At 45.7% G+C, this 25996-nt stretch overlaps 1 protein-coding gene across 1 annotated transcript in view; it reads right to left on the bottom strand.

Annotated features, from left to right (window-relative positions):
- SNAI3 (snail family transcriptional repressor 3) overlaps nucleotides 1-24480 on the bottom strand; it is a 49703-nt gene extending 25223 nt beyond the window's left edge. The window contains exon 1 of the mRNA XM_085637868.1: nucleotides 23461-24480. Within this exon, the coding sequence (XP_085493994.1) occupies nucleotides 23461-23536 (76 nt within the window). The 5' untranslated portion in view covers nucleotides 23537-24480. The remainder of the gene's footprint in view (nucleotides 1-23460) is intronic.
- Between the last annotated feature and the right edge of the window lie 1516 nt (nucleotides 24481-25996).

The following is a 25996-nucleotide window of genomic DNA, read 5'->3' as shown; positions in this document are numbered from 1 at the left end:
GGGAAAGGAAGTCTGGAGGAAGCGAAAAAAAAGTTCCCGTGTCACAACTGTGGCCAACTGGGACATTGGAGATCGGAATGTCCTAATCCACCATTAGTGAATAATGAGGGTAAATCCTTAAATCAACAGGTGCAGAATGAAGGGAATAACCAGCAGCAACAGCAACAGAAAGTTGTGAGACAGCAGAGTCAGGAGCCAAAGCCACCCTTGCCGCAGAATAGAGGGGTACAAAAGTACAATCAGGATTCGGGATTCTTCAATGATGAGCAGGTAAACAAACCAAGACGTTCTAACAAAGTACAACAGTACTTGTTAAAGAGTGAAGGGAGTGAGTCTGAGGGTGATTATTGACGGTGCCGAAGAGAGGAGGAAGAGTGCATACTTGGTGCAACTCTAGAAATAGACCAGGCAGGACCATTTGTGGATGGGAAAATAAATGAGGAGAGTGTTACTTTTTTGGTAGACACAGGTGCGACAAGATCAACTGTCAGGTCAACAGATGTTAGAAATCTTCCTCTCTCGGATGAAGCAATCCAAGTAGTTGGTGTAGCCAATACACAAATCAGAACACGTCTTACTGAACCAGTAAGAGTACAGATAGGGAAATTTTCAGACATGCACAGATTTATTGTCTGTGACACGAGTCCAGTGAACCTGTTAGGTAGGGACTTATTGTGTAAAATGAACTGCACAATTTTTTGTACACCGGATGGAATAGCCTTTGAGACACCAGATGAAGATGCTTTGTACCGAATGACTCTAGAAAATAGAGAACGTGAGTTAATTGGTGCATTTGTTGTGTTCAATCCGGAGGATTTGCCTCAAGAGCTGAGAGACACAGTGAAAAGAGCAGTTTGGGATTTTACAGGAGAGGATGTGGGATTGATGAATAATGTAGATCCAGTGAAAATTGCAGTGAAAGAGGGAATTACATATCCTAACATTCCTCAGTACAAAATGACACCAGAAATAATTGAAGGGATAACTCCTATAATTGAGAAAATGATTCAGCAAGGAGTTCTGAGAGAATTACTGAGTAGTCTGTGTAATTCACCGATAATGGGACTGAAAAAGCCCAATGGCAAATTTAGGATCGTGCAAGATCTGAGAAAAGTTAATCAAATTGTGGTGGCATGTTGTCCTATTGTGCCAAATCCATCAGTGAATCTGTATCAAATTCCACATGATGCTGAGTGGTATACAGTGATTGATTTGTGTCATGCGTTCTTTTCAATTCCATTGCATCATGACAGCCAGACGATTTTTGCATTTAGGTTTGGCCAGCGTATCTTAGCATGGTGTCGAATCCCACAGGGGTATACGGAGAGTCCTTCAATATTCAATCAGTTATTGAAGAAATCGTTGGAGAGTTTGATCATGCCTGAAAATTCAGTGTTAGTGCAGTATATTGATGACCTACTTGTGGCATCAAAGACACGTGAGGCTTGTGAAGTGGATACCATAGCTTTACTGAATCATCTGGCAGATGGAGGGTTAAAGGTATCTCCAGCCAAATTGCAGTTTTGCAAGAAAGAGGTTCATTATCTTGGACACAATATTGAAAAAGGTCTGAGAAAAGTGACTACTGACAGGATCAGAATAATCAGAGAAATGAAAGCTCCAAAAACCCAGAGGGAAGTGAGAATGTTCCTGGGTATGGTGGGATATTGTCGTCAGTGGATAATTAATTTTTCCCTGATAGCAAAGCCATTGATTAAATTGACAAAAAGTGAAATGACAGATCCATTGGATCTGGATGCAGAACAATTGGCAGCATTTGAAGAGCTCAAAAGTAAGATGTGTGAGGCTCCAGCTTTGGGTATGCCTGACTATGAGAAAGAATTCGAGTTGTACTGCAGTGAGAGAAATGGATGTGCACTTTCAGTGTTAATCCAGAAACATGGACAATTGAGAAGGCCTATTGCATACTTCTCATCGACACTTGACCCTGTAGCTGTGGGTTTACCAGGTTGTCTAAAATCTGTGGCTGCAACATGCAAAAGCCTGGAACAGAGTGAGGGGATCATAATGGGATATCCTGTAAGGGTATTCGTACCTCACAATGTGGCAATTCTTTTGACAAGAAGCAGAACTCAGTACATGTCACATAGTCGGTTGACTAAGTACGAAAAAGTGATACTGGGTGCATCAAATGTGACTCTTGAGAGATGTGTGAATGTGAATCCAGCGACACTCTTGCCGGATATTGAAAATGTGGGTATAAAGATGGAAGATGACCATGATTGTTTGGATGTGCTTGAGTATTGTACAAAACCGAGACCAGACATAAGGGATATTCCCTTACCTGAGAATGACCATGTGTTGTTTGTGGATGGATCATGCTTGAGGAATGATGATGGTGTGCTATGTGCAGCATATGCAGTGTGCAAAGTTTCAGAGGTCATGGAAGCATCACCATTGAAAGGAGTGAAATCTGCGCAAGTTGCTGAATTAGTGGCATTGACAAAAGCTTGTGAGATTGGGAAAGATTTGAGAACAACTGTGTTGACTGATAGTCAGTATGGATTTGGAGTGGTGCATGATTTTGGCCAACTGTGGCTACAAAGAGGTTTCTTGACATCGGGTGGGACTCCGATAAAGAATGCTGAATTGATTGGAAAATTGCTTGAGGCGATACAGCTGCCTAAGGAGTTAGCAGTTGTAAAATGTGCTGCCCATGGTCCAGGGGATGATTTTATAACGGTTGGTAACCGTTACGCCAATGATGTGGCACAATATTGTGCCAAGACAAATCAATCGATTAATAAGGAAAGAGAAGGGGAAATGTCTTTCCTTTCTGTGATGTTTACTAATGTCCTAGAAACATGGGATGAAGTGAAACAGTTACAAGATGAAGCAGGAGAAGAAGAGAAACAAGATTGGGTTAAGGCAGGATGTGCTCCAAGAGAAACAGACCATGTTTGGGTCTACAGAGATGGCAGACCAGTAATGCCAAACTCAATTTTGTCGTCAATGGCAAGGATGTATCATGGCCAGGGACATCTGGGGAGGGATGCGATGGTAAGGTCGTTTAAACAGACCTGGTACAATGCAAAATTCAGGCAATTGCAGAGAGCATCTGTCAAAGGTGTTTAATTTGTCAGCAATTTAACACTGGGAAAAAGACAGTGGTGAGTCTGGGGACAATTGGCAGAGAAGGAGGTCCTTTTACAAGAATGCAAATTGATTTCATTGAAATGCCCCAAGTGAACAGACTGAGGTATGTTTTGGTGGTAGTGTGTTTGTTTTCAAGGTGGGTGGAAGCTTACCCGACTAGAAGAAATGATGGATTAACAGTTGCAAAATTACTGTTGAGGGAGTTGATTCCTAGGTACGGGTTTCCAGTTACAGTTGAATCTGATAGAGGTAGACACTTTCAAAATGAACTCATAGGTTTGATTTGTGAAGCATTGAAAATACAGCAGAAGCTACATTGTGCATACCGACCAGAGGCTTCTGGTGTGGTTGAGCAGATCAATGGCACAATCAAGAATAGAATTGGAAAGATGTGTTTAGCCACTGGCATGAAATGGCCAGATGTGTTACCTCTAGTTCTGATGACTATGAGATCTACTCCAGATAGAACTACTGGTTTGAGCCCGCATGAAATAGTCATGGGACGTGCTATGCGCCATGCATTCGTGCCTGTCAATAAGTTGGTGACAATAACTGATGACATGATTTTGGATTACTGTAAAGGCCTGGCTGACGCAGTTCATTCTGTGTTTCACCAGGTTGGAGAAGAAGCTACCACACTTGAGAAGAAGCAAGCCCATGATCTAAGTCCAGGAGACTGGGTGAGGATTAAGGTGCACAGAAGAAGAAATTGCTTGATTCCAAGGTGGGGAAGGCCAAGACAAGTTATTCTGACTACAACGACTGCAGTAAAGTGTGCTGGAGTGAAGCACTGGGTACATGCAAGTCATACTCTGAGAGTTCCAAACCCAAAAGAAGGAACTGGTAAAGAGTATTTTGAAGAGTCAGATTCCAGTGATGGTGAAGATCCTGAAGATACGGAATCAGTGAGAAAAGAAGCAGAGAGAGCTTCAAGAGAATCACTGCGAGTATCAGAGAGAAGATCAGATTCTGTTAAAGAGCCTGAAGTTTCAAGTAGCAGTGGAGGGAAAAGAAAAGAAAAGAAAAAAGAAATCACACAGAGACTACTCCTGAATCAGAAGAGGAGGAGATTGAAGAACCACTTGAGATTATTCTTGAAGAAACAGGGTCAGAAGAAGAAGATAGAGAGAGACAGATTGCGGAAGACCCCAGAGGAGGTGTAGGGAACATTGATGAGGAGCTAGGTGAAGGGACAAGTAGACAGCAAGAAGATTGCGTGTCGGAGACCCGAGGAGGGACAGAAGTAGGGAAGTCTCAAATAGTGGTGAAAGAATCTGTGGAAGAAAAGAAAACTGCTAAGAAACGAAAGCAAAAGGCAATTGAAATAGAATCGGATGATGAAAATGAACAAACAGAGGGTCGAGTTCTGAGAAAGAGAACTTCGATTGGAGGAAAGAGTGTTAAGGAATTAAGGCCGAAAAAGGTTGTGAAAGGAGATCGTTGGCCTAACAATCGAGTTAAAAGGGTGAGATACAGAGTAATAAGAGCAAATTCATCGAAAGCTGAACAAGTAAATGAAATATCAAGTCAAACTTCAAAGGCTGAAGGAGAAGAATCAAAGAGATCAAAAGAACCAGTAGAAATAAAAAGAGTTAAAAGACTCAACCAAAAGTACAGATCACCGGAATGGTCTTATGTGACACTGTCTGAAGAAGGAAAAGAAGAAACAGTGACTCGAGATAATCCGGAAGTGGTCTTGAGAGAAGTGGTTAAGGAAGATACTGGTGAAATTCTGAAAGTACTCTTGACTGACATTGGAGAAGAGTCGAGTACTGAGGATTCTGATGTTGGAGATCTGATACAATTTGATGTTGAAGAGATTGAAGTGAAGAATGACAAATATCCAAACTGAGTGAAAGAAGGATTCACTTGGATCAAGTGAACGAAGAGATCATTTGGATAAACTGAAAGCTGAAGAATTGCTGAAGAATTGAAGAAGTTCAAACAGTAGTGGAGTAGTAGAGGCTAAACTAAAATGGCTAACATAGAGGATAATAGAAATAGATGTGCCTTCTTTAAGAGGTGGTGTAGAATGTGCTGCTGTTGTACTGGAATATTAATGCTTCTATGGGGTGTTTTAATTTTATTAGTTACTTTTAGAGTAGAGTTTGCAATGAATATAGAAAATGTGACAAATGTAGAGAAGAATTCACAAAAAGTAGTTCCAATTAGAAGTAGTAATTACATACACAAAGATAGGTCGATTAATAATTTTTCTAGTAATGTTTTTTCTAAACTGTTATATGAATATGTGAAGACAATGAAAGTAAGGGATTGCTATGTCTGCATTCAGTTACCTGCATCCGTTTCAGAGGGTGTTACTTATCACCATTTACCAGCTACATATGGTATTTCCTGTAGTATTTTAAGTAGTGTTTTTTATTTGTTAGGGAAAATAGATTATAAGATGTCTAACAGAGATAGTATTTTTGGGCACTTGCCAATGAACAAAGAGCTGAATCCAGCTAAAGAAGCTAACACTTTTGGTGAGATTTTTATTGAAGAAAAAGGATTAACATTAGATTACATTTTTAAGAATAATTTAACTTGCAGTTTGAAAGAAGAGGAGAGAGCTTTCCTGGATATGGTAGAAGAAAGGAGAGTGAACATGCATGAGAAAGGGGGAAAATATGAAGAGAGTGAAACAATTTGGGACATTGAGATGGGAAAAGAGTTGAAGAATGGGGCTAGTCCAACTTTAGCTCTAGATGCGCCGCAGAAGGGTAAACTTTGCATTATCAGAAGGAAATCCCAATATGATACATATTTTGTGGGAACTAGTGAGTGCCATGATACATACTTCAATGCGACAGGTTGGGGTTTCAGAGGTGGAGAAGATACGATTTTTCCAGGAGTGTACTATGTTTGTGGGAACAAGGCTTATTACAAGTTGCCTGACCATTGGTATGGCACGTGTTATGTGGGCCTGGTTTTTCCTAAGATTTTTCATACAGATAAAATAAGAGATGTAGAAGATATTAACCTATTAACACGTTTTAAGAGAGAAACTTGGTCTGAAATTGTGGGTGATATTTTTGGGGTTTTGATTCCAGCAGTGGGAATTTCTTTAAATGCTTATGGAATTCGGAAACTGTCCACAGTGGTTGATCGCTTATCGACAAATACCGCAGGAGGGTTTCTTTTGGTGAATACGGAATTAAGTGCCGTACGTGCCATGTCAATGCAAAATCGACTTGCCCTTGATATTTTATTGGCCAAGGAGGGTGGAGTCTGTGGAATTTTGAAAGTTCAACATTGTTGTACTTACATTCCTGACGAAAGTAAAGACCTGAAGGTCTATATCAAAAATATTACTGATTTGCATGAAGAATTAGTACCACTTGAAGCTGGGAGTTTGTGGACTAAAATAGCTAATAAAATGATAGCTGTTAAGGATTTTATTGCGAAAATGGGTAGTACTATTATAGGTAGAATATTGTTTCCCTTGTCTTGTATAATTGTGGCTTTATTAATAATAAGATTGGTGTGTGTGTGTTGTAAAAACAGGGGAGGGAGAAAGAAATTGAATAAGGAAAAGAAAAATAAGAAGTTGAAAAGAGAACCTCAAGAAATTGAACTAGAAGAATTGAGGGAGAGTGTTTATTTAGCGACAAAGAGAGATGATGAAAGAGTGACTGGTGTTTAATGTTGTGTAAGGGGAAAAGACATTTCTGATTTCTCCTAAAATGGGACTACATTTTCACTAATTTTTTTTTTTGGGTTTATTTGGTGATAAAATCACCAAAGGGGGGGATTGCTGGAGCAGAGTTTTCTTTTAGAAAATTCATGGGCTTTTGAAGCTCTGGCATGTCTATGCGTTTTATTAATTTATTAATAAATAACAATTAATTATTTGTCTTGTGCAAGTGTGATTCTATTAATCAATCCGTTTGTTCTAACACAAGAGAAAGTTATACGAGGGTTAGCTTATTTGTGCTGTTTCTGTTTAATAATAACGTGCAAGTTTTCATGTTTAAACGTTGCTGTGTGCTATTTATTTTAAGCACAAAACGCTGTCTGAATTAATGCTTTTTATGTCGCAAAGCTAGATAAATACATACACATAAGGGTATTAGTGGGGTTAACACTGTTTAATCATTATGCTGTAGTAACGTTTATTTTGTCTCTTTAATTAAGATGGTCTATTGTGGCCTATGAAGGCCTTAACCGAGCTGACAATATTTCGAAGCCTGGCTGTGGCATATTCTGTGATGTGGCAAGGGAGACCCCTGCTGGAAAAAGGTCGAAGACAACTGACCATGGTCCTCGTTGTAATTTTCCATGAGGACATCAGCAGTTTGGAGGATCTCCAAAGAAATGGAACGTCCTTGGCAAACAAAGGAGCTTCAGAAATGGATAAAGAACTGTGGCTCGGCTGCCGAGGGAAGTTGAACAAGTTGGATACTTTAATAGTTTCTTGGTTCCTGTTCCGTAGTTCACGTCTTGTGACTTTTCCTGAGCGAAGATTTTCAGATGTAGCAATGTTACATCCCTTCCTTCTCGCTCTGCTCAGTGATACAATTTATTCTGTCAACTTTATGTGTGTTTCCATTGTAATTTTCACTATAAGAATTGTTAGCTTAGGGAGGGCTTTGCCACTTGCCATTTTACCTTTGCTGCGTGAACTTGCGTTGCTGAGGATCGATGTTGAAGGACTTCGTCTTGAGAGACTTTACCGAGAGACTTGTCCTGACCCGTTCTGACACTTAGTTAGAATAGGTAACTATGAGAAATGATTTATTCTGATTTACTTTGACTAATTTTAGATAAAGCAATATAACTTTTAAATATGGTGTTGAATTTCCTTTCTTGTCAATTATTGTGTACATTTTGATCATTATTGTATAGATTGTATAGAGTATGTTTAAGGACAACCACTATAATCAGGTCCTATCGTCTTAGATATAGATGCAGGGTGGTTTGGAGTTTTCTTCCCACAGGTTTATTGCTGGTAGAGTATTTGAGCGTATGTTAGTGAAATGGGCCCTAGCGTATGATGAATGTATGTGCGTATAACTGTGAGATTACTCTATCCGTGGAAGTGGGTTTATTTTAGGTACCCTGATCTCTATCAACGGCACTCTAAAGTTGACCCTCAAAAAGATGCTGGAGAGCGAAGGGAAGTCCTGGGCACGCCTACTGCCTCTGGCGCTCTTTGTCATTAGAGGGCAGGTACAAAGTAGCCTAGGCTGTTCATCGTTCGAACTCCACTACGGCAGGCAACCGCGTACGCTGCTAGAAATGACAAAAGAAACATGGGAAGCAGAAGAGGATAATACCCAGAGTCTCCTGGAGTACGCACGGCATCTACGATCCACCTTGGGTAAACTAAGAGAATTAGCACACCGGAATCTCGAGAAAGCTCAGGTACAACAAAAGAAACAGTATGACAAAGGCACTAAGTTACGTACCCTTCAAGTAAACGACTGGGTTTTGGTTTCGCTCCCCTCAACCCTGAACAAAGGGAAAAGGGGTTGGAAAGGTCCTTATAGGATCATCGAAACCATCGGAAACACCACCTATAGATTACAAATGAGTGACCGCACAACTCAGACCTATCACATCAACCTACTTAAAAAATGGTTAGGTCCCCCTCCCAAAAGCATCCATTTATCACAAATCGAACCACGCTCCCCCTGTACCTTAGAGGCCCTGACAGTGAATCCCGAATTATCTGTTCAGGAAACGCAGGACCTTCTGGATCTCCTTTCTTCCTTTCATGATCTCTTTTCAGACAGTCCTGGCAAAACCAGCCTGGTGGAACATCGTATAGACACTCGACCGGGAGAACCCATAAGACAAAGACCATACCGTATCCCTGCGGCCCGTCGACTGGCGGTGTCTTCAGAGATTCAGGAGATGTTACAAATGGGGGTGATACGACCCTCCCAAAGCGAATGGTCCTCTCCCATAGTCCTAGTCCCTAAACCCGATGGAACCATCAGGTTCTGTATTGACTTCAGAAAAATCAACGCCATCTCCTCTCTAGAGGCCTATCCTCTACCTCGGGTGGACGAGTTAATAGAAAGATTGGTGAAGGCTAAATACATAACCACCCTGGATTTAACGAAAGGGTATTGGCAAGTGCCCCTCAGGGAGTCCGATCAGAAAAAAACCGCTTTTTCCACCCCTGACGGTTTATTCGAATTCACAGTCTTACCCTTTGGCTTACACGGTGCCCCAGCCACCTTTCAAAGGTTAATGAACATCGTTCTCCGATCACATACAGACTACTCCTCGGCATACCTAGATGATTTTGTGATCTTCAGTTCATCATGGCCATCCCATCTAGATCATTGCCGACAAGTACTTCAGGAACTAAGGACAGCGGGACTACACATTAACGCGGGAAAGTCCTTTGCGGCTTTTCACCAGGTACGATATTTGGGTTATCTGCTCGGAAAGGGCTGCATCAAACCCCAAACCGAAAAAGTTAAGGCCATCAGGGAGACCCCAGTTCCAACCACAAAAAAAAGTGTCAGAGCTTTTTTGGGTCTCTTGGGGTACTACAGACGCTTCATATCCCAATATTCAGAGATCGCGGCCCCTCTAACCGAACTGTTAAGGAACTCAGTGTCTGAACGGAATCTGCGTCACCCAACACCCCAGGTCCTGGAGGCTGTCTCCCGGCTGAAACGGGCCATTACAAACCACCCAGTGCTTATCTCTCCGGACTTTGAGCGTCCCTTCATCCTTCAGACGGACGCCTCTGACTCGGGCATAGGGGCCGTTCTTTCACAAATTACGGAGGGTGACGTGGAAAAACCCATTCTGTTTCTCAGTAGGAAGCTGTTTCCGAGGGAACGTCATTATCCCGTTATTGAGAATGAATGCCTCGCTGTAAAATGGGCTGTGGAGAAGTTACGGTATTATTTGGAAGGACGTCGGTTTACTTTGTACACCAACCACGCCCCTCTAGTCTGGATGAGTCGTAACAAGTCCAACAATCCGCGAGTCATGCGGTGGTTTCTCTCTCTCCAGCCGTTTGTGTTCGACGTTCTCCATCGGAAAGGATCTTCCAACGCGGACTTCCTCTACCGGGTTCCAATTGTCCCCGACCGGGACTATGCATGGGGGGGGGGGGGGGGGGGGAGTGCCTCCTTGGTCCGCCCGACCCCGGACTTACCTGTCTCGCCTCCCTCTTGTGCCCCACAGTACCCGGAGAGCCGCGTTGGTTCCACACTGTCATCACCGGAAGACAACGTAGAGCGATGGCCCTTTCAGGAATGGGCTTCCCCGGAGGCAGAGGGACACGACCCCTGTGACGTCGATGCGCTGGATAGGCTGGACGTCCGGAGAAAGGACGCGGATGCGGAAGCACTGGGAGTTCCGGAGAAGCAAGGAGAAGAGACGGAAGAGGAAGTCGGAGATCGAGGCAAGGAGAGCGAGAGACGAGACCGGAGAGCCGAAGAAGACGCCGTGACTACACCAGGAGGCGAGGACCGCGCTGCGCCCTGCCAGGGACCCGGGGGTTCCTGGCTCCAACAGGTACGGAGCCGTATCCTGGGACCAGGGAAGCGGGTGTGGACTAAAGCGGGGGACACCTCGTGGTAAACAGTGGACGGTTCATCCACGCTTATCAGCATTGTGCACTACTGTTTGGTGGAAGGATTTGTCTTTAACAAGCACACTTTTTCCTAACTACGGTGTCCCTCACTCGCCCTGCCCCAAGACTGAGACATAGTTCCACGAACCTGAGAGGTTTCTCTTTTCTTTTGATTTCATGTGCTGAGCCTCCTTCCCACACCGGTGACGTAACCAGGCAATGCGGGGGAGGAGTTAACAGACCGACGAGCAGGGAGAAAAGGCCAGGAGCCCAGCGACCCAGGACTCCCTGAAGGACTGCCCCAATCGTTAAAACAAAGTCTTGTCAAGTTCTAACATTAAAACATCTTAACACGAGACTAGTCTCACGTCCTCATTTACGCTGCCTGGGGAGGCTGAACCCCACAGGGAGACTGTGCTCTCAGGGTAGCCATCACAGAATGTGTTCCATCTCTCAGTAAAGCATGAGCCAGATGAGCTTGACCTGCAGGAGAGTGTGAAGCAATGAACGAATGTTGCTCTGATCTGGATTCATTTCTTTATATAGTTGAATAAGCACAGACAGACAAAGTCAATAGATCTCTCCTATTGGAGAGCTATTATTTTTCGTCAATTTATTTTAGCCATGTTGTACAGCAGCGTGGATGCTAGGCAGCATGGCTGAAAGTTAGAAAAAAGTGCTATAATGCAGCCAGCGCTGACAGTGAGGGGCTGTGAGCAGTTTTCTTAGTATGGGAGTCACAAAAAAGTGCTTAATTATCGTATGTCCGAGCTGAAGTTCACCGTTTTCGCCAGGGATGAAGACAGCACCAAAAAGGCCATGCAGAACAGGGAGTGGAGTGCTGATTGCATCTTTGTAGCATCTTGACACCTGTTGGTGTTACTTTTGGGTACTATTTCCCCAGGCAGAAGAGGAGGAGGCCAGCAACGAAGAGGGAGATGGTGGTGTGTGGAGGGAGAAAGCAACAATGGGGTAGGTGTGGACCAGACAAGCAACAACGCAGGAGGATGGTAGGGGAATGGGCAAGCAACAATGTGTGTAGGAAGGCATGAAAGTAAAAGGTTAAAAAAAGTACCTTTAAAAAAAAGGGAAGCAGTGCAAGGACACTGCACAAAGGAAGCAGTGCTTAAGCCATGCTCCATGGTAGGGACAAAGATACGAAGAAGTACAGGTGGCATTAGCTGACAGAAGAGAAGCAAGGAAATCAGAGTGATGATGAAGCTAACTAATGGTTGGGCTCTAATACCCTTAAATGAACAAAATGCTTCGAAAGCGACAGAGCATGTGATGTTTCAGGTGAGACCTAAAGTGTGGGAGGGTGGGGACAAACTGTCAAAGCAGAGACGTATCGGTCAAATCAACTGAAGGATATAAAACAACCAACACTGCCCCCAAAACATTTGTGTCCTGCCGGCGTGGGAACAGCCTTTACCAAACAAGTAAGTACCATGCAGGTGTTTTTTTTGTTTTTGAAATAACATACTGTGTAAGTTAATAAAAGTGAATTTTAGGGTTTAGGGGTGGGTAGAGGCAAAGGAAGCTGAGGGGGAATTGAAGGGAGGTGATGGCAACTTGAGGGTTCATGGGTAGGTAGAGGTAAAGAGAGATGTGGGTGACTTAAGGACTAAGGGGTCGGTATAGGTAAATGGAGGTGAGGTACCTTGAGGGTTCAGTGGTGAATAGAGGTAAAGGTAGGTGAGTATGAATTGAGGGTTCAGTGGTGGGTAAAGGGAGGTGAGGGTAACTTGAGGGTTCAGGGATAGGTAGAGGTAAAAGGAAGTGAGAGTGGCTTATGGGTTCAGAGAAGGGTAAAGACAGGGGAGTGTGACTTTAGGGTTCAGGGGTGGGTAAAGGTAAAGGGAGGTGAGGTGAAGAGAGGGTGACTTGAGGGCTCAGGGTGAGGCAGAGGTGAGGGTGACTTGGGGGCTCAGGGTGGGGTAGAAGTAAAGGGAGATAAGGGTGACTTGAGGGCTCACAGGCGGAAAGAGAACAAGCATTTGCAATGCAATAGGTCTCGCAGTTACACGAGTTAAAGCTATTGGCATTGTAAATGACAATGCCAATAGGCATTGTTATTTGCAATGTCAATAGCTCAAACTCGCGTAAATGCGAGACCTAATGCATTGCAAATGCTTGTTTGAATTTACACTCAGCCTAGGTATACACTTTCAACATGCAGTGTATTTATTCCCTGTACACGGACACCTCTATATATAAACTGCAGTTTCTTTTTACTGTCTCTCTTCCTCCACATGCACACCCTATGTCACCCCCGCCCCCACCCCCAGCGTGAGAGGGCCCGAGTGCAGCTGTCGCTCTCACCCTGCTGACCTGACCCCGGACTCGTCGGGGTAAGCACAGCACAATGGAGCGGTAGTTGTCATGGCACAGCACCGTTCAGCTCAAGGTCTCGTGCGGGGTAAAAACAAGGTGAGAATCGGAGTACTCACATCATCGAATAGCGTGCCCACGTTGGCCGTCACCAGCAGCATCCCGGTGCCCGAACATTCTCCCTTCACCGCCATCCTCCAGCAGACAACTCGGGCAGCAGACGCGGGGAGCCCGAGCAGCGCAATCCGCAGTACACCGCGGCTCTCTCTAGAGCAGCCTCAGTGCCGCCGGGGAGAGCCCTGGGGCTTCCAGGTGGGTGACCCCAAGGAGGGAGATCCCAGGAAGGGAGGGAGGCTCAAGGGGTAGGAGAACAGCCTGGGTGGTGCCAGATCTTGGAGTAGAGCAGCTGCGGTGCCCGCGGGTAGGGTCTGTCTGCGGGTCGAGGCTCCGGCTGCCCCTAGACGTCCCCAGCCGTGAAGTGCCTCCCGGAGCCAGGAAAGTTCAGCCCGCTCCTGCACCCGCAGCAGCCTGCACATTCCCTGCTCATCATTGCAAGTTTCTCTGGTCGTCGCTGCTCCTCATCGGGGGAGGAGGAATGGGCTGTGGGGGCGGAGCCTGCCCTGCACCAAGGAGAGCCCTTCCGTGGGAAAAGAACAAGCACCGGGGGCGCGCGCGGCCCTCTGTGCACGCACTGAACGGATCCGGCCTTCGCGGAGCGCGCGCCCGCACACATCCAGGGACACCGGTATCCTTCCCCTGGAGGTAGTGCACGTGACGTCACCACAGCTCTTAAGGGCACTGGCAAAGTGCTCGAGGAATCCCATTAGTGTTTGCTACTCGGAGCCTCGAGAGACAGCACTGACATGTTCTCCTCAGTCAGGTACTTCTCTTCCCGGAGCTGCACACCCCGATACAGCCTTAGCTTATGCAACAAGAGCTGGTAAGTGGGGCATGCTGTACGTTTAAAGCGCGCCGCGCTTGGAGCGCACGTGTGCATTTAAAAAAAAAACAAAATTGCATGTTGTACATTTAAAGCGCGACGTGCTTGGAGCGCATTTAAAAAAAAAATTACATGAGGCTGGTGTTGCATGTTGTACATTTAAAGCGCGATGCGCTTGGAGCGCATTTTTAAAAAAAACTACATGAGGCTGGTGTTGCATGTTGTACATTTAAAGCGCAACGCGCTTGGAGCGCATTTAAAAAAAAATTACATGAGGCTGGTGAGGACGAAAGTGAAACTGCTTGCTGGCTTGCGAGGGAAGGGGGACAGGAGATGTGCATGCCGCGTGGCTGTAAGCGCGTACACCAACTCAAATCCGCCGAGAGCCTGCGCGTGCCCATCTCCTGTCCCCCTTCCGAGGCAAGTCAGCAACAATAGATCTCGCTGGCGATAGCAGCGCTTCGCGCAATTTCCCACCCAGAGAGATTAAGTGATTTGCATAGAATCACAGGATGTTGCGCACAGAGACTCGAACCAGATCCCCAGCTCGCAGTCAGCAGCTGTGGCCACTGCGCCACATCCTCTTCATGGAGCTCCTTCTTTCGTCCCGGAGGATGATTGATAAAAACAGGTCTTTACTGATCAGATTGGCAAAACCAATGCATTGCCAATGCTTGTGTAACATGCTGTCACTGCCATCCCAGCTCTGCTTTCCATCCGTAGTGGATAAATAAAGTGCCTCTAGCGCCAACAGACAGTAAATATGTCGCGCACGCTTTATGAAATGACCAGGTTTGTTACTATACTCGCGCTGGCTGATGCAGGTCATCGTTTCCAATTTTTGGAAGTTTGTCAAAAATATTTTTCTCAAGAACAGCTGGACTGTTCATGAGCTCCCTAGAGTGGGGCGGGACACGGTTTCTTCAATCCAAAAAAAGGTGACTTGTTTATGAGTTTATCTAATGTCCAGAAGGTGGGTGTTGTAGGAGCCGTGTATTCCTGGACCATCCCTGGAAGCAGCGCCTTCATGAGGAAGGTGCACTTATCGGGGTGTGGCTGAGGGTAGAGTGCAGGAAAAATCCAATTATTCAGATGGGGAAAAATGTACACTTCTGAAACACAGAGAGATTAATCAGCCCAGCTGGTATCACTGCATAACGCAGGCGGCAGTGGTATGATCCTAACCAACCACAGAAGCCTTATGTCTAGGGTGATATGTGCATCTGCTCAGGATCAGGCAATGCGTCAGAGTAGAGTCAGGAGTCCAAACACAGACTCTTAACAGTTACAACAAGCACCAATCCGTAGAGAGCATCCATACCGTACGCTATGTTATGGAACATCCATACCGTACGCTATGTTATAGAACATCCATACCGTACGCTATGTTATGGAACATCCATACCATACGCTATGTTTTAGAACATCCATACTGTACGCTATGTTATAGAACATCCATAGCGTACGCTATGTTATGGAACATCCATACACCACACGCTATGTTATGGAACATCCATACAGTACGCTATGTTATAGAACATCCATACCATACGCTATGTTATGGAACATCCATACTGTATAGAACATCCATACGTACGCTATGTTATGGAACATCCATACCGTACGCTATGTTATAGAACATCCATACCGTACGCTTTGTTATAGAACATCCATACCGTACGGCGCTATGTTATAGAACACCCATGCCGTACGTTTTGTTATAGAACATCCATACCGTACGCTTTCTTATAGCTGCTGTTTTATTTGAACAGGGAACTGTTTCTTTGCGGTTTTCTCACGCATGGACCGGGACACTTGAAGGTTTGGAGGGGCGGAGCGTTGCACACTAATAATGCATGGGCTCAATGTTTGGACTACTTGTCTGTAAATCTGCCCTCTACAGATACTGGACTGTTAACAACGGTCATCTTGGTCTGAGCAGGCTTGACTCAGCCTTTCATCCATACGCACCAAAATCAGCTCTTTTCTTCGTCTCGGACTCCGACCCGCTCGTTATTCATCACATAGGCGAAGCCGATGCATTAGCAATGCCTGTTACTAGTGTGAACTCAACTTGCGTGTTTTGTGCTGAGAGGCGGGGCGCTTTGCTTCGTGGCGCCCACAGCTGAGGCTGTGTGCGGGTTTAGAAACAGGTTTCATAAGGACGCCTTTCCGGTCTCCCCTCCAACCCGCCCACCGTGTTGTCTTTGCGGGAAGCCATTCCCCTGAAATGTGCCTGGCACGAATCCACCCCTATCGGCCTTGTAGAGGTACCAGTCAGCTCCTCCGAAGCCCTTCCGAGGGGACCCTGCCATATGACTGACTTTACCCCACCCACACTTGTCCTTTCAATAAGAGTCTGGCATACAGGTAAACCTGACATGTGGCTGCCTGTCCCCCTGCCTTTATCGGGCACTAGCCTGGCACGTGGCTCACCCTGATCCCTGTAACTTGTAATGCAATGATTTGTAACTTGTAACGCAACGATCCTCACGTAAAGCGCTCTGATACCTACGGGTCTAGCCAGCGCTATATAAAACTCTTCAAATAAATAAACAAATAAATAAGTAAAGACTGGCCACCCTGCAGAGGCACTGGCCACTGTCCCAGCCCAGCTGTCCTTTCAGCAGCTCTACCCCAGCCACGCTGTCATTTAGAGAGTTTGCCGCATGACTTGCTCTGCCCCAGCCCAATTGTCTTTTTAGGAGGCAGGCTCCCATGACATTAGCACGGCTCCCTACTGGTCTTCAAGATGTATAAGCCTGCAGCCTGTCAGAGGCATCCACCTACCATGAAACTCACTGTGCCCCAGCCCTGCAAGCCGTTCCGAACCACTCTCCATCCACTAAAGGCCAGTGAGCTTTCACCGGAATATTTCCATTTTTATAATCTGTCCAATCAAAAGGGACCTAACCCCACCCTGTTGACCGTCATTTGCATAAGGCATTCATCCCAGGATGCACCTGTGCGGACCTCGCGTTTGGCTGCATTATTTATGAAAGAGTAGGAACGCGCGTGAGACTTTGACAACAGAGGAAATCCTCAGGGTAAATCGACAATTTTAGTAGAGCCCGAGAACAATATCTGTCGTGCGTCCCAGATCCCATCGTGTTACGAGAGAGGGCTGGGCAGAGAGAGAGAGCGGCAGCTGTCGCCGCTCAACAATCAGACGCGTTATTACTTTGAGGGCTCTCTGCTAGAGGTGAGTGTGTTGCCTGAGGGTGTCAGAGGCAGCCTAACGCCAAATGTAATGGAAAACTCAGAAGTCAGAGTGAATTAAGAAAAATGTTCTGCCCGCTAGTGAAATGTGTTTTTTTTCGGACATTAAACACAGTAAAACAGCAGATTCACATCTGTACAAGGTCACACAATACACCTGCTACGGTCCTGCCAGACGCATTTAAAAAAAAAATTACATGAGGCTGGTGAGGACGAAAGTGAAACTGCTTGCTGGCTTGCGAGGGAAGGGGGACAGGAGATGTGCACGCCGCGTGGCTGTAAGCGCGTACACCAACTCAAATCCGCCGAGAGCCTGCGCGTGCCCATCTCCTGTCCCCCTTCCGAGGCAAGTCAGCTACAATAGATCTCGCTGGTGATAGCAGCGCTTCGCGCTGCGTTCGCCAGGCGAGACCTAAAAAGGGAGGTGAAGGTGACAAGGGTTATAGGGTGAGTAGAGGCAAAGTGAGAGGAGGGTGACTTAAGGGTTATGGTGTGGGTAGAGGCAAAGGGAGGCAAGGGTGACTTTTGTGCTCAGGGGTGGGTACAGACAAAGGGAAGTGAGGGTGACTTGGGGGTTCAGAGGTGGCCAGATGTAAAATGAGACAAGGGTGACTTGATTGGATAGTATGATACTGTACAGCCTATCGTTGTACAGAAGGGTATGGTATGGCCTTTTATTATATAATATGGTATGATATAATTTAGACTGTCATTATAATGTATGGTATGTTATTGTATAGTATGATTTGTTATTGTATAATATAGTATGTTATGAGCTGTTATTGTATAGTAAGGAACGGTATGTTAAGGTCTTATTGTATAGTATATCATGGTAGGAGTATGGTTTGGTGTGTTATTGAGATGAAAACCTATCACCAGCTAACAGTGTGCATACAGATGCATTTATGCAAGCACTGATATCACCGGTTGGTACAATTTACAAATCATTAAACTTACGTTGGCTTTCCAAAATTGGAAAGGAAGGCACCGTTACACAGAATGTGACCAAAACAAGGATGAGTCATAGGTCATAAACAAACGCACCCTTAGTGAATTCTGCAACATGTAACTTTTTTCAAATTTAAAAAGCATGGTCGGTTATATGGCTTGGACAAGACTGGCCAGAGAAAGCGGCTTACTGGAATGAGAAGTTTTGAAAAATCTGGAAAGCAAACAACGAGCGAAGGGAGCGGTGGCCCTAGACGAAATGGTGAAAACCAAGAGGCATAAAAGCAGCTAAAAAAAACAGACAGAGTGGCATAGCAGCGTGAAGAAAAGGAGCATACAAACAAACAATACACACTCAACTAAAAGAACAAAAAATGTTTTTGTTTTTTTTAAAAAGGGCCACAATTCAAGGGCAAGCAGTGCGGAAGAACACTAATCAAGAAATCAATCAGTACTTGAGCCTTGCTCCAAGGAAGAAAATGAAAACACAGGGACGACGTGAAGCCAACAGGGGCAACGACACGCTCACCAATGAAGTGAAAGAAAACAAGAGCGACAATGAACCCATCCAATGGTAAAAAAAATGCCAGGCTAACAGCGCCTACTTAGAGGTTTTTTTAAAATTAATTTGAAAGATCACTGCAGACAACAGCGCATGCACACGGTTTCAGGTGAGAACCAAAAAGCATCTGCATTCCTCTGACGCTGTTCAACATTACAACTTTAGGTCATGATTGATTATCCTTCCAACAGTTAACCTGCTTGTACAAAATATTTACGAGTGGAATAACTGTGTGGGAGGGAAAAGATAGTAGGATAAAGGAATCTAGTTGCCCACAACAGGATACCAAAGCCTTAAGTCTTTCTTTATGATTGGCTGCAAAGGTGGAAACCAATTTGCGGCTTGGGACAGACTTATTTTGAATAGATTACATGGGAGTCTGAAATCCAGGTATAAAAAAAAAGCTTTCCTATTCAAGTTTAGATGTGACATCAGTACTCACCTGTAATAAGAAAACGATGTAGCTGCTCAGTGAAAAAGAGAACTGGCTTTCCTGAAATGCACCATCTTTGGTAGAAAGGAGAAATATATGGCAGCATATTATTCTTTTTGCATGGCTGTACTTAATTTCATTAAAGGAAAAGTCTCTTTCCTGGTGAACACATTAGATGAACTATGCTGATCTTTGAAAGTGACTTACATTACACTGAAGATAGTACTTTGTTCCAACAAATTATTAGCTGTATATTGGTATGCTCGAAGTGAAGTACAGATTGTGTATTACATACTCATTCACAGGGAGCAAGAAATTCAAGAATTTCTTGATTTTTTGGGGGGTTGGGGGGGGGGGGGGACAGGGTAATAGTGGTACCCTGTATTATAAGGAATAAAATACCCTCTTCCAGAGGTTAAATGGAAATTTTCAGGATGCTACACGAACAAAGCCGACATTTAACCATACTTAAGTGGAATAATTTGGTCAATGCAAATCCAGTAAATGTGCCATCGCTCTGGCTCTTCCAGAGCAGCATTTGCATTGGACACCCCTGTGTAAAGTGTATAACAAAATAAAAACACACTTACTCCATCTGCAGAGTTTTTGCTGGGGTCTATGTGTCTAGTGTCTGGGAAAGGGTCACTTCTACCTTATAGTAATTATTGGTAAAACGCTGACCAGTAGAAATAGGGGCATTTCCCAGAAAAGGATTGACATCCAAAAGGCTGGCGGGATAGAATAGAGTCAGTCGTATCCCTCTAGTCATGCCACTAACATGGGCCCATTGATCTTGCAGAGAAACCCGCTTTTTGGAGGGGTCCCTCATTTTTCCTGTCAGCCAATGCACATCCCATGAACAACCTCTCAGCCACACCCTACTGGTCTTTCAAGGGCAGCTGCTTGTCGAGTAACCTCTGTGTTCCTCTGAAATGACCCCAGCCCAAGTAACACATTACCCACTTCAGCATCAGCACCGAGGATTGCACACAATGGTGTAGAGTGGATCTCAAACATGTGTTCATGGTCAGTGTACCGAACAAACAGATAATGTTCAAGGGAGGCTGCACTTCAGGCAGGAGTCACCCACACAGCAAACAAACAGCTGGCCCATCCCTGCAGCCCAGGGACAGTCAAGCCCTAGACAGAGGGCACAGAAGACTATACTTTGAGCAAATGGATTTCGGGGTATACGGGGGGGGTGGCTTAAGGGTCAAGTTAAATAGCCAATAAGGCAAAAAACACAGCAAGGAAGAAAAAAAAGATAGAATCTAAATAATGGAAAGTTAAAAGTAAAATGGACAACAGCCTAACTTGTTTTTAAAGTGTTGGGTATTGGCACTTCTTCTAACTTTAAAATAATTCATGAGCTAACAATGCCTTCATGTACGTTCTGAACATACCTTAAATGACTACACACAACCAGTAAATAAAATACAGCTCACCATTTTATTTCACAGGCAGTCTCCACTGGACAGGCTTTATTTGTAATTATTCTATTCATGTCTTTCCTCTCTCAGCCCCAAACAGCCCCAGCTCTCCAAGAGGCCTTGTGCTGCCATACCGCACACTCAAGATAAGTAACACAGCTAAAGAGAACTTAAAACCAACAAGTCAAAATCCAGCGTATTCACTTTTCTCTTCCAATGCCACTGACAGGCTACAGACCACCCAGGTAAATCATTGCCTCTAGTACAATAGAAACCATGAAACGCAACATCTGGGCTGCAGAGTGGACTATACCCCTCCAGCTCATTACAAAAGAGTTTGTGCGCCTCTCTCACGCTTCCTCCTCCTCCATACTGCTATGTGCAGCACCCCAAAACAGCTGCACCTCTCCAGCCACTTATGCAGGACACCAAAATGCTTCCCATTTAGGATTACAAAAAATACAGCACTCTTCTAGCCAGGCACTCCCGAGGCATAGTGGGCCACTCACCTGAAAAAGCGCCTTGGCACCCCCAAATGAGATATGAAGTGCTATGTAAATGTCACAATACTAAGTGCCTGAATTAAGAGCTTGGCAGGGGGCTGTCCATCAGTCCGGTGATGGAGGACATTAGGTTTGCCAAGCTGACAGAGTGCTGACATAATGTCCGGCCCAGCAGGGATCTCAGTACTTTCAGAGGAACCACCATCCTTAAGTGGGAGGTTTTTTTTGATAAACAAGTAACAATTAACCCCCACAACAAGGGAACTTGCAGTGAGGCCTTTTTTTCCTCCGTCACTGCCATGTTTTTCCTGGACCAGAGATAAGGTGCCCTCACTCCGATGGCCAGCAGTCAAATGTCCTGTAAACACAACGCCCTGTCGCCTCGCAGCAGATCACAACTTTTGCTGGTGTCAATGTCAATGACACATGCAGCCTTCAAGACGGGGAATAAAATAAGCAAGAATGGCACAATTAATTTACAATGCACCTAGTAAAACACTTGGTGGGTTAATGTGCCTGCTGTAGAGCTGCCAACTCAATTTGAAGAAGAAGAAAAAAAAACTGTCTGCACAATGTCCCATTTCTTTCTATCACTTGAAACGTGTACACTATGCACTGAAGGTCTTCTTCCTTTTGTCTAATACACAACATTAATTTCAAGTGACATATTAGAAGGGGCCTGAAAATGGAAAGACCAAACCGTGCATCATGGTTGTTGTGTGCATGATGCAGAAAGAAAAGGCATGCGAGGGCATCAGCATTTGTATTGTGGGGTTCTGCCATTTGTGTGGCCTCACACCGCTCTCCGCGGTTTTGGGGTGCCCTTCCCCACAGTCCCTAGGTTTATCATGGAGTACCGTAATGGTGGCAGTGATTGGTTGGATCTGGTCTTTGCAATGAAGCATCTGTTCGGTGATGTTTTTGAGTATGGCTTCAAAGAAAACAAACCACTGTGTGACCAAAACTGGAGACTGGCAAGTGTGTCAGAGTCAATGGCCAAAGGACATAGCCGCGTGGCTGACTTTTAGAGGGTGTACTGCTGGCCGCTGCCCAGCTAGTTATGGTGGGTTGTGCAGATAGGAGGCCTTCCTCTGATACAGATGTGTTTTGAGTGCTGTCTCATGTGCCTTGGGCTGCCAGATGTTCTAACATTTTACCCTAGTTCTGTTAGGGTGGATGAGGGAGGGGAGTGTGCACTGTTGACCGGCATTACTTTACCAACTAGCGGCCTTTGGTTCCGTTGTGAGTTTGTCCAAGTTGGTATTATGGCACTGGCATTTATAAGCAGTGGGTTAGATTTTGTGTTTCCATCTCCCTGACAACTAGATGTCTTTGACACTTTACTGTGCACTTGAAGGCCATAGATGGTCGCATCTGTTAGTTCAGGGAGGGAGTGTATTAAGAGTGGGGTGTGCCCTTAGCACTGCTTTGCTATGCCAAACGTGGGTTTAAACTGGTACTAGTGAGGTAAAACCTTCGCCTAGACAGTTTGGGAAGTTTACAAAAGAATGAATTAATTCTACCACAGAATATGTCGCATTATCCTATATAATTTGCATTTACTTGCCGCATAATTGAATGGAGAATTAACTGTTTTTGGAGCGTGATATAGCTTTGAGAAATAGGTGACCTCACTGAAATCTGTGGAGGTGTGCGGTTTGTCAGGAGGATGAGAACAAGTGAAAAGAAGGTGACCACCGACAGTGCTGTAGTTTTGTCCGCGGTAGGCATGTCCCTGCAAGCCCCATAAGCAGGAACGTAATGCAAACCTCTGTGACGCAGGGGGGGCCAACCCTTCAGAGGGCTCCAAATTCAGCCCACGAAAATGAATATCTGAGTTGTGGCAGGCTCAGGGCCCCTCATCACATTCTGTGGGGGAAGGGGAATTCATTTTGTTTTACGCCACTACCCAAAACGCTCGGGGAAGATTTATGAGCCCCTTGCGCCACTTTTGCGTCACTTTTAACATGGGAAAAGTGACGCAAAAAGTGGCGCAAGGGGCTCATAAATCTGCCCCTCCGTGCGGTTGCCTAAAAAAGCCATAAATGGACTAATGTCACACTGATGACGCATGGCAATTTACAGGTGCGAGGCTCATCCGCAGAGTAACACATCGCAGCAAAATAACTTTCCAGGCACCATGGCATACTAAGAGAAAAGTACCCAAGAAGGAGATACCAGAGGATTCATGGCACAAAGAACGCTTAAAGTCATTCCAGAGTTGCAGCAAACAACCGTGCATTCTGGGAGTTGTAGTCTTGGTTTGCTCCAATGAGACTAAATAGAAGATAACACCGATTTGTAATCGGAAAGCCCAGGGCTGAAAACCCCAAAACAAGGAACTCCCATGACAGGAGACATCTGTAACTCTACCCCTACGACAGCAGCCTACCCCGGCATGCATTCAGACTCCCCATCCACACTGCCTTACCTCTCCGGGTCTCCAGTTGCCCGTAGTTGGGGATCTTGTGGCTGGAGGCCTTCTTCACCAGGAAGGACCTGGGCATGGTGCCAGTGGGCCTACCCGTTGCTGGCGATGCTGAGCCAGGTTGTTCCTTGGGTTCTGGGTGCTTCCGCCTCCTTAGGTACCGGGTCTTGGTTGTGAGTGGCTTTGGTGAAGCCCCGTGCTGAGGGGACAGACTTCCAGCCTCTCTCCTGGGGTTGTGAATTGCAATAGTGTGATTACGCCAGGTTATATCTTCCAGTTTATAGTAGGTGCTCCCTGTATGCTGCTGCTTTCCTATTTCGTGCTCTCTTGCTGCCGCTGCCAGAGGGGCTGCTGCTAATATTGCCACTACTGCTGGGCCCACAGTTGGGTCTTGGCGCCCTGGGCTGGAAGGACTTAAGTGCTGCTGCCCCGTGAAGCGCCAGGGATGCGGTGCCCTTTTGCCCCTTGGATGTATGTGCGTGTTATAGCTCCATGGGGTGCTGCTGCTTTCAAGAAAGCCTCTGCCCCTCCTTTCTCTAGGTGCGGCCGTGCTCTACCTTGCTATGGCACTAGTGCCCGATAGGTTTCCACTGGGTCCTCTTAGGTACTTCTCTCTTGAGTGGTTGCTTTATTCTTCCCTCTCATGGGCACGGACAGCCCCCCTAGTTGCTTTTTTCCCCTATCTGGCAGTGATTGCCCAGGTGCTGAGATTTCACTGGCCTCCCGGATGATGCGTTTGTTCATGTGCCCTAGCGGATGGAGTTGCCCCGGCAATTATGTTTTCTAGGGTCTTCCGGGTGCTGATTTTCCCCCAGGACCTCTACTTCTCAAGTCTCCTGGGTGTCACGTTCTCCGACTGTCGCTCTGCCCATTGGATTGGAGGTTATCTCTCTGCCTGCTTTTTCGTATCTCAAGTTCTAGGGGTGGTCCTCTCCTCCGGGTCAGGAGTACCCCCCACGCTGCAGTGAGCGGCGCGTGCCACGCTCTGCCTCCGGCTCGCGCTACTACAGCTGGACATTCCCCGCGGATCAGGTGCAAATAAAGCTCATTTGCATGAAGCCGCCAGCGGACCAATCAGTGGGAGGCGAACAAGTGCATTGGGCGCGGTCTCCGCTGCCCAGCTTCAGAGAGCCCCCGCCCCTCCAGGGAACAGGTGCAAACGTGCGGGTGTCCACTACTTTATCGGCTAGCATTATAGCATGCATGCGCGCTTCAACTAAGCATTGGGCCCGGCTGCACGAGCTCAGTAGCACGTGCCTGACCAACCAGCAGGGAACTGCGGACTAATTATACAAGTGCAAGGGCGTCTAACTCAGGTTGGGGCAGTCACCTCAGAATACGGGTAGTTGAATGTATATATTGTATTGTAATTCGCTTCTTACCCGCATCGAAGCTGTGATGCGGTTTGAGGATGGGCAGGGTAGCACGCTACCACGTGGGAGCCCCGTGGACAGAAACGTGTGTGTTGCTTAATTTGTAAAATAATAAGTGCCCGCTCCAAGGTTTTATTTAATAGCCTGCTACTGAATACTAAGGGTGCCGAATAGTAAGGCTGCATTGTCTTGGTCAAGGCCGGATAGGCCTTTTTATTCTACCAGGCTCCACCCCCTCCCCCCACCCCATTTCCTGTTATTGCAACAGGCATGGTTTTAAGTGACAGAGAGGGAGGTAGAGGGAAGGCAGAAAGATACAGAACGACCAGAGAGGGAGAGAAGAGAAAGGATGGATGGAGGGAAAGAAAAATATTGGGTAAAGAGGTGAGGAGGGAGATCAGGGCCAGCCTTGGTGCTGGTGGCACCCATGCGACAATGTTTGTTTGCGCCCCCCAATGAACTCTTTTTCACAGATTCCATCACTACCACCCTTTAACAGCGCCCCTCAAGTCTCCATAACCACTCACTTTGCATGCATTTATTTTGTTTTACAGCATCACTATTTCACTGTATAATGTCAGAGCAGTTTACATCACATACACATTACACAAGGACAATGAATCATAAGTGTGTAATTCAGTGTATAGGAAATGTTACATCAGACAGAGGACTACAAGGTGTAGGAGTCAAATGTCGTCCATACTGGTAGACAGGGGTGGTTGGCAGTTTAACAACTCTAGCCTTAGAACAGGAAATACTTACAAATATCTTGGGGTCACTTTTGACTCCAGGGGCAATTTTAACCAACAGCGTAAGGTTATCTCAGTAAAAGCCATGAACCTACAGGTAAGCTTCTGTAAGCTCTCAAGAAATTTGTCTGGCCCAAGCTTGTCCCCATTACTGGAAGTCATGAGAGCAAAAATTGGGCCCACTTTGACTTATGGTGCTGAGATTTTTAGGGGGAAACTAAATTCCTCTTTTAACCAACACGTGACGAAACTTTACAAAAAAATCCTCCACTTGCCCAAATCAGCTTCTGCTGCTCAGATCAGACTAGAATTCGGTCTATTAAACTATGAAACTTCAGTCACTGGTCTGTATCTAAACCTGTGCCACAAACTGAGACAGACAAAGCCAGGATCATTGGAGTCCTTAACTTGGTTGGA

The sequence above is a fragment of the Triturus cristatus genome, chromosome 12 (assembly GCF_964204655.1).
Source record: "Triturus cristatus chromosome 12, aTriCri1.1, whole genome shotgun sequence".
Classification (NCBI taxonomy): Eukaryota; Metazoa; Chordata; class Amphibia; order Caudata; family Salamandridae; genus Triturus; species Triturus cristatus.
This window is presented reverse-complemented; position numbering and strand designations above follow the sequence as displayed.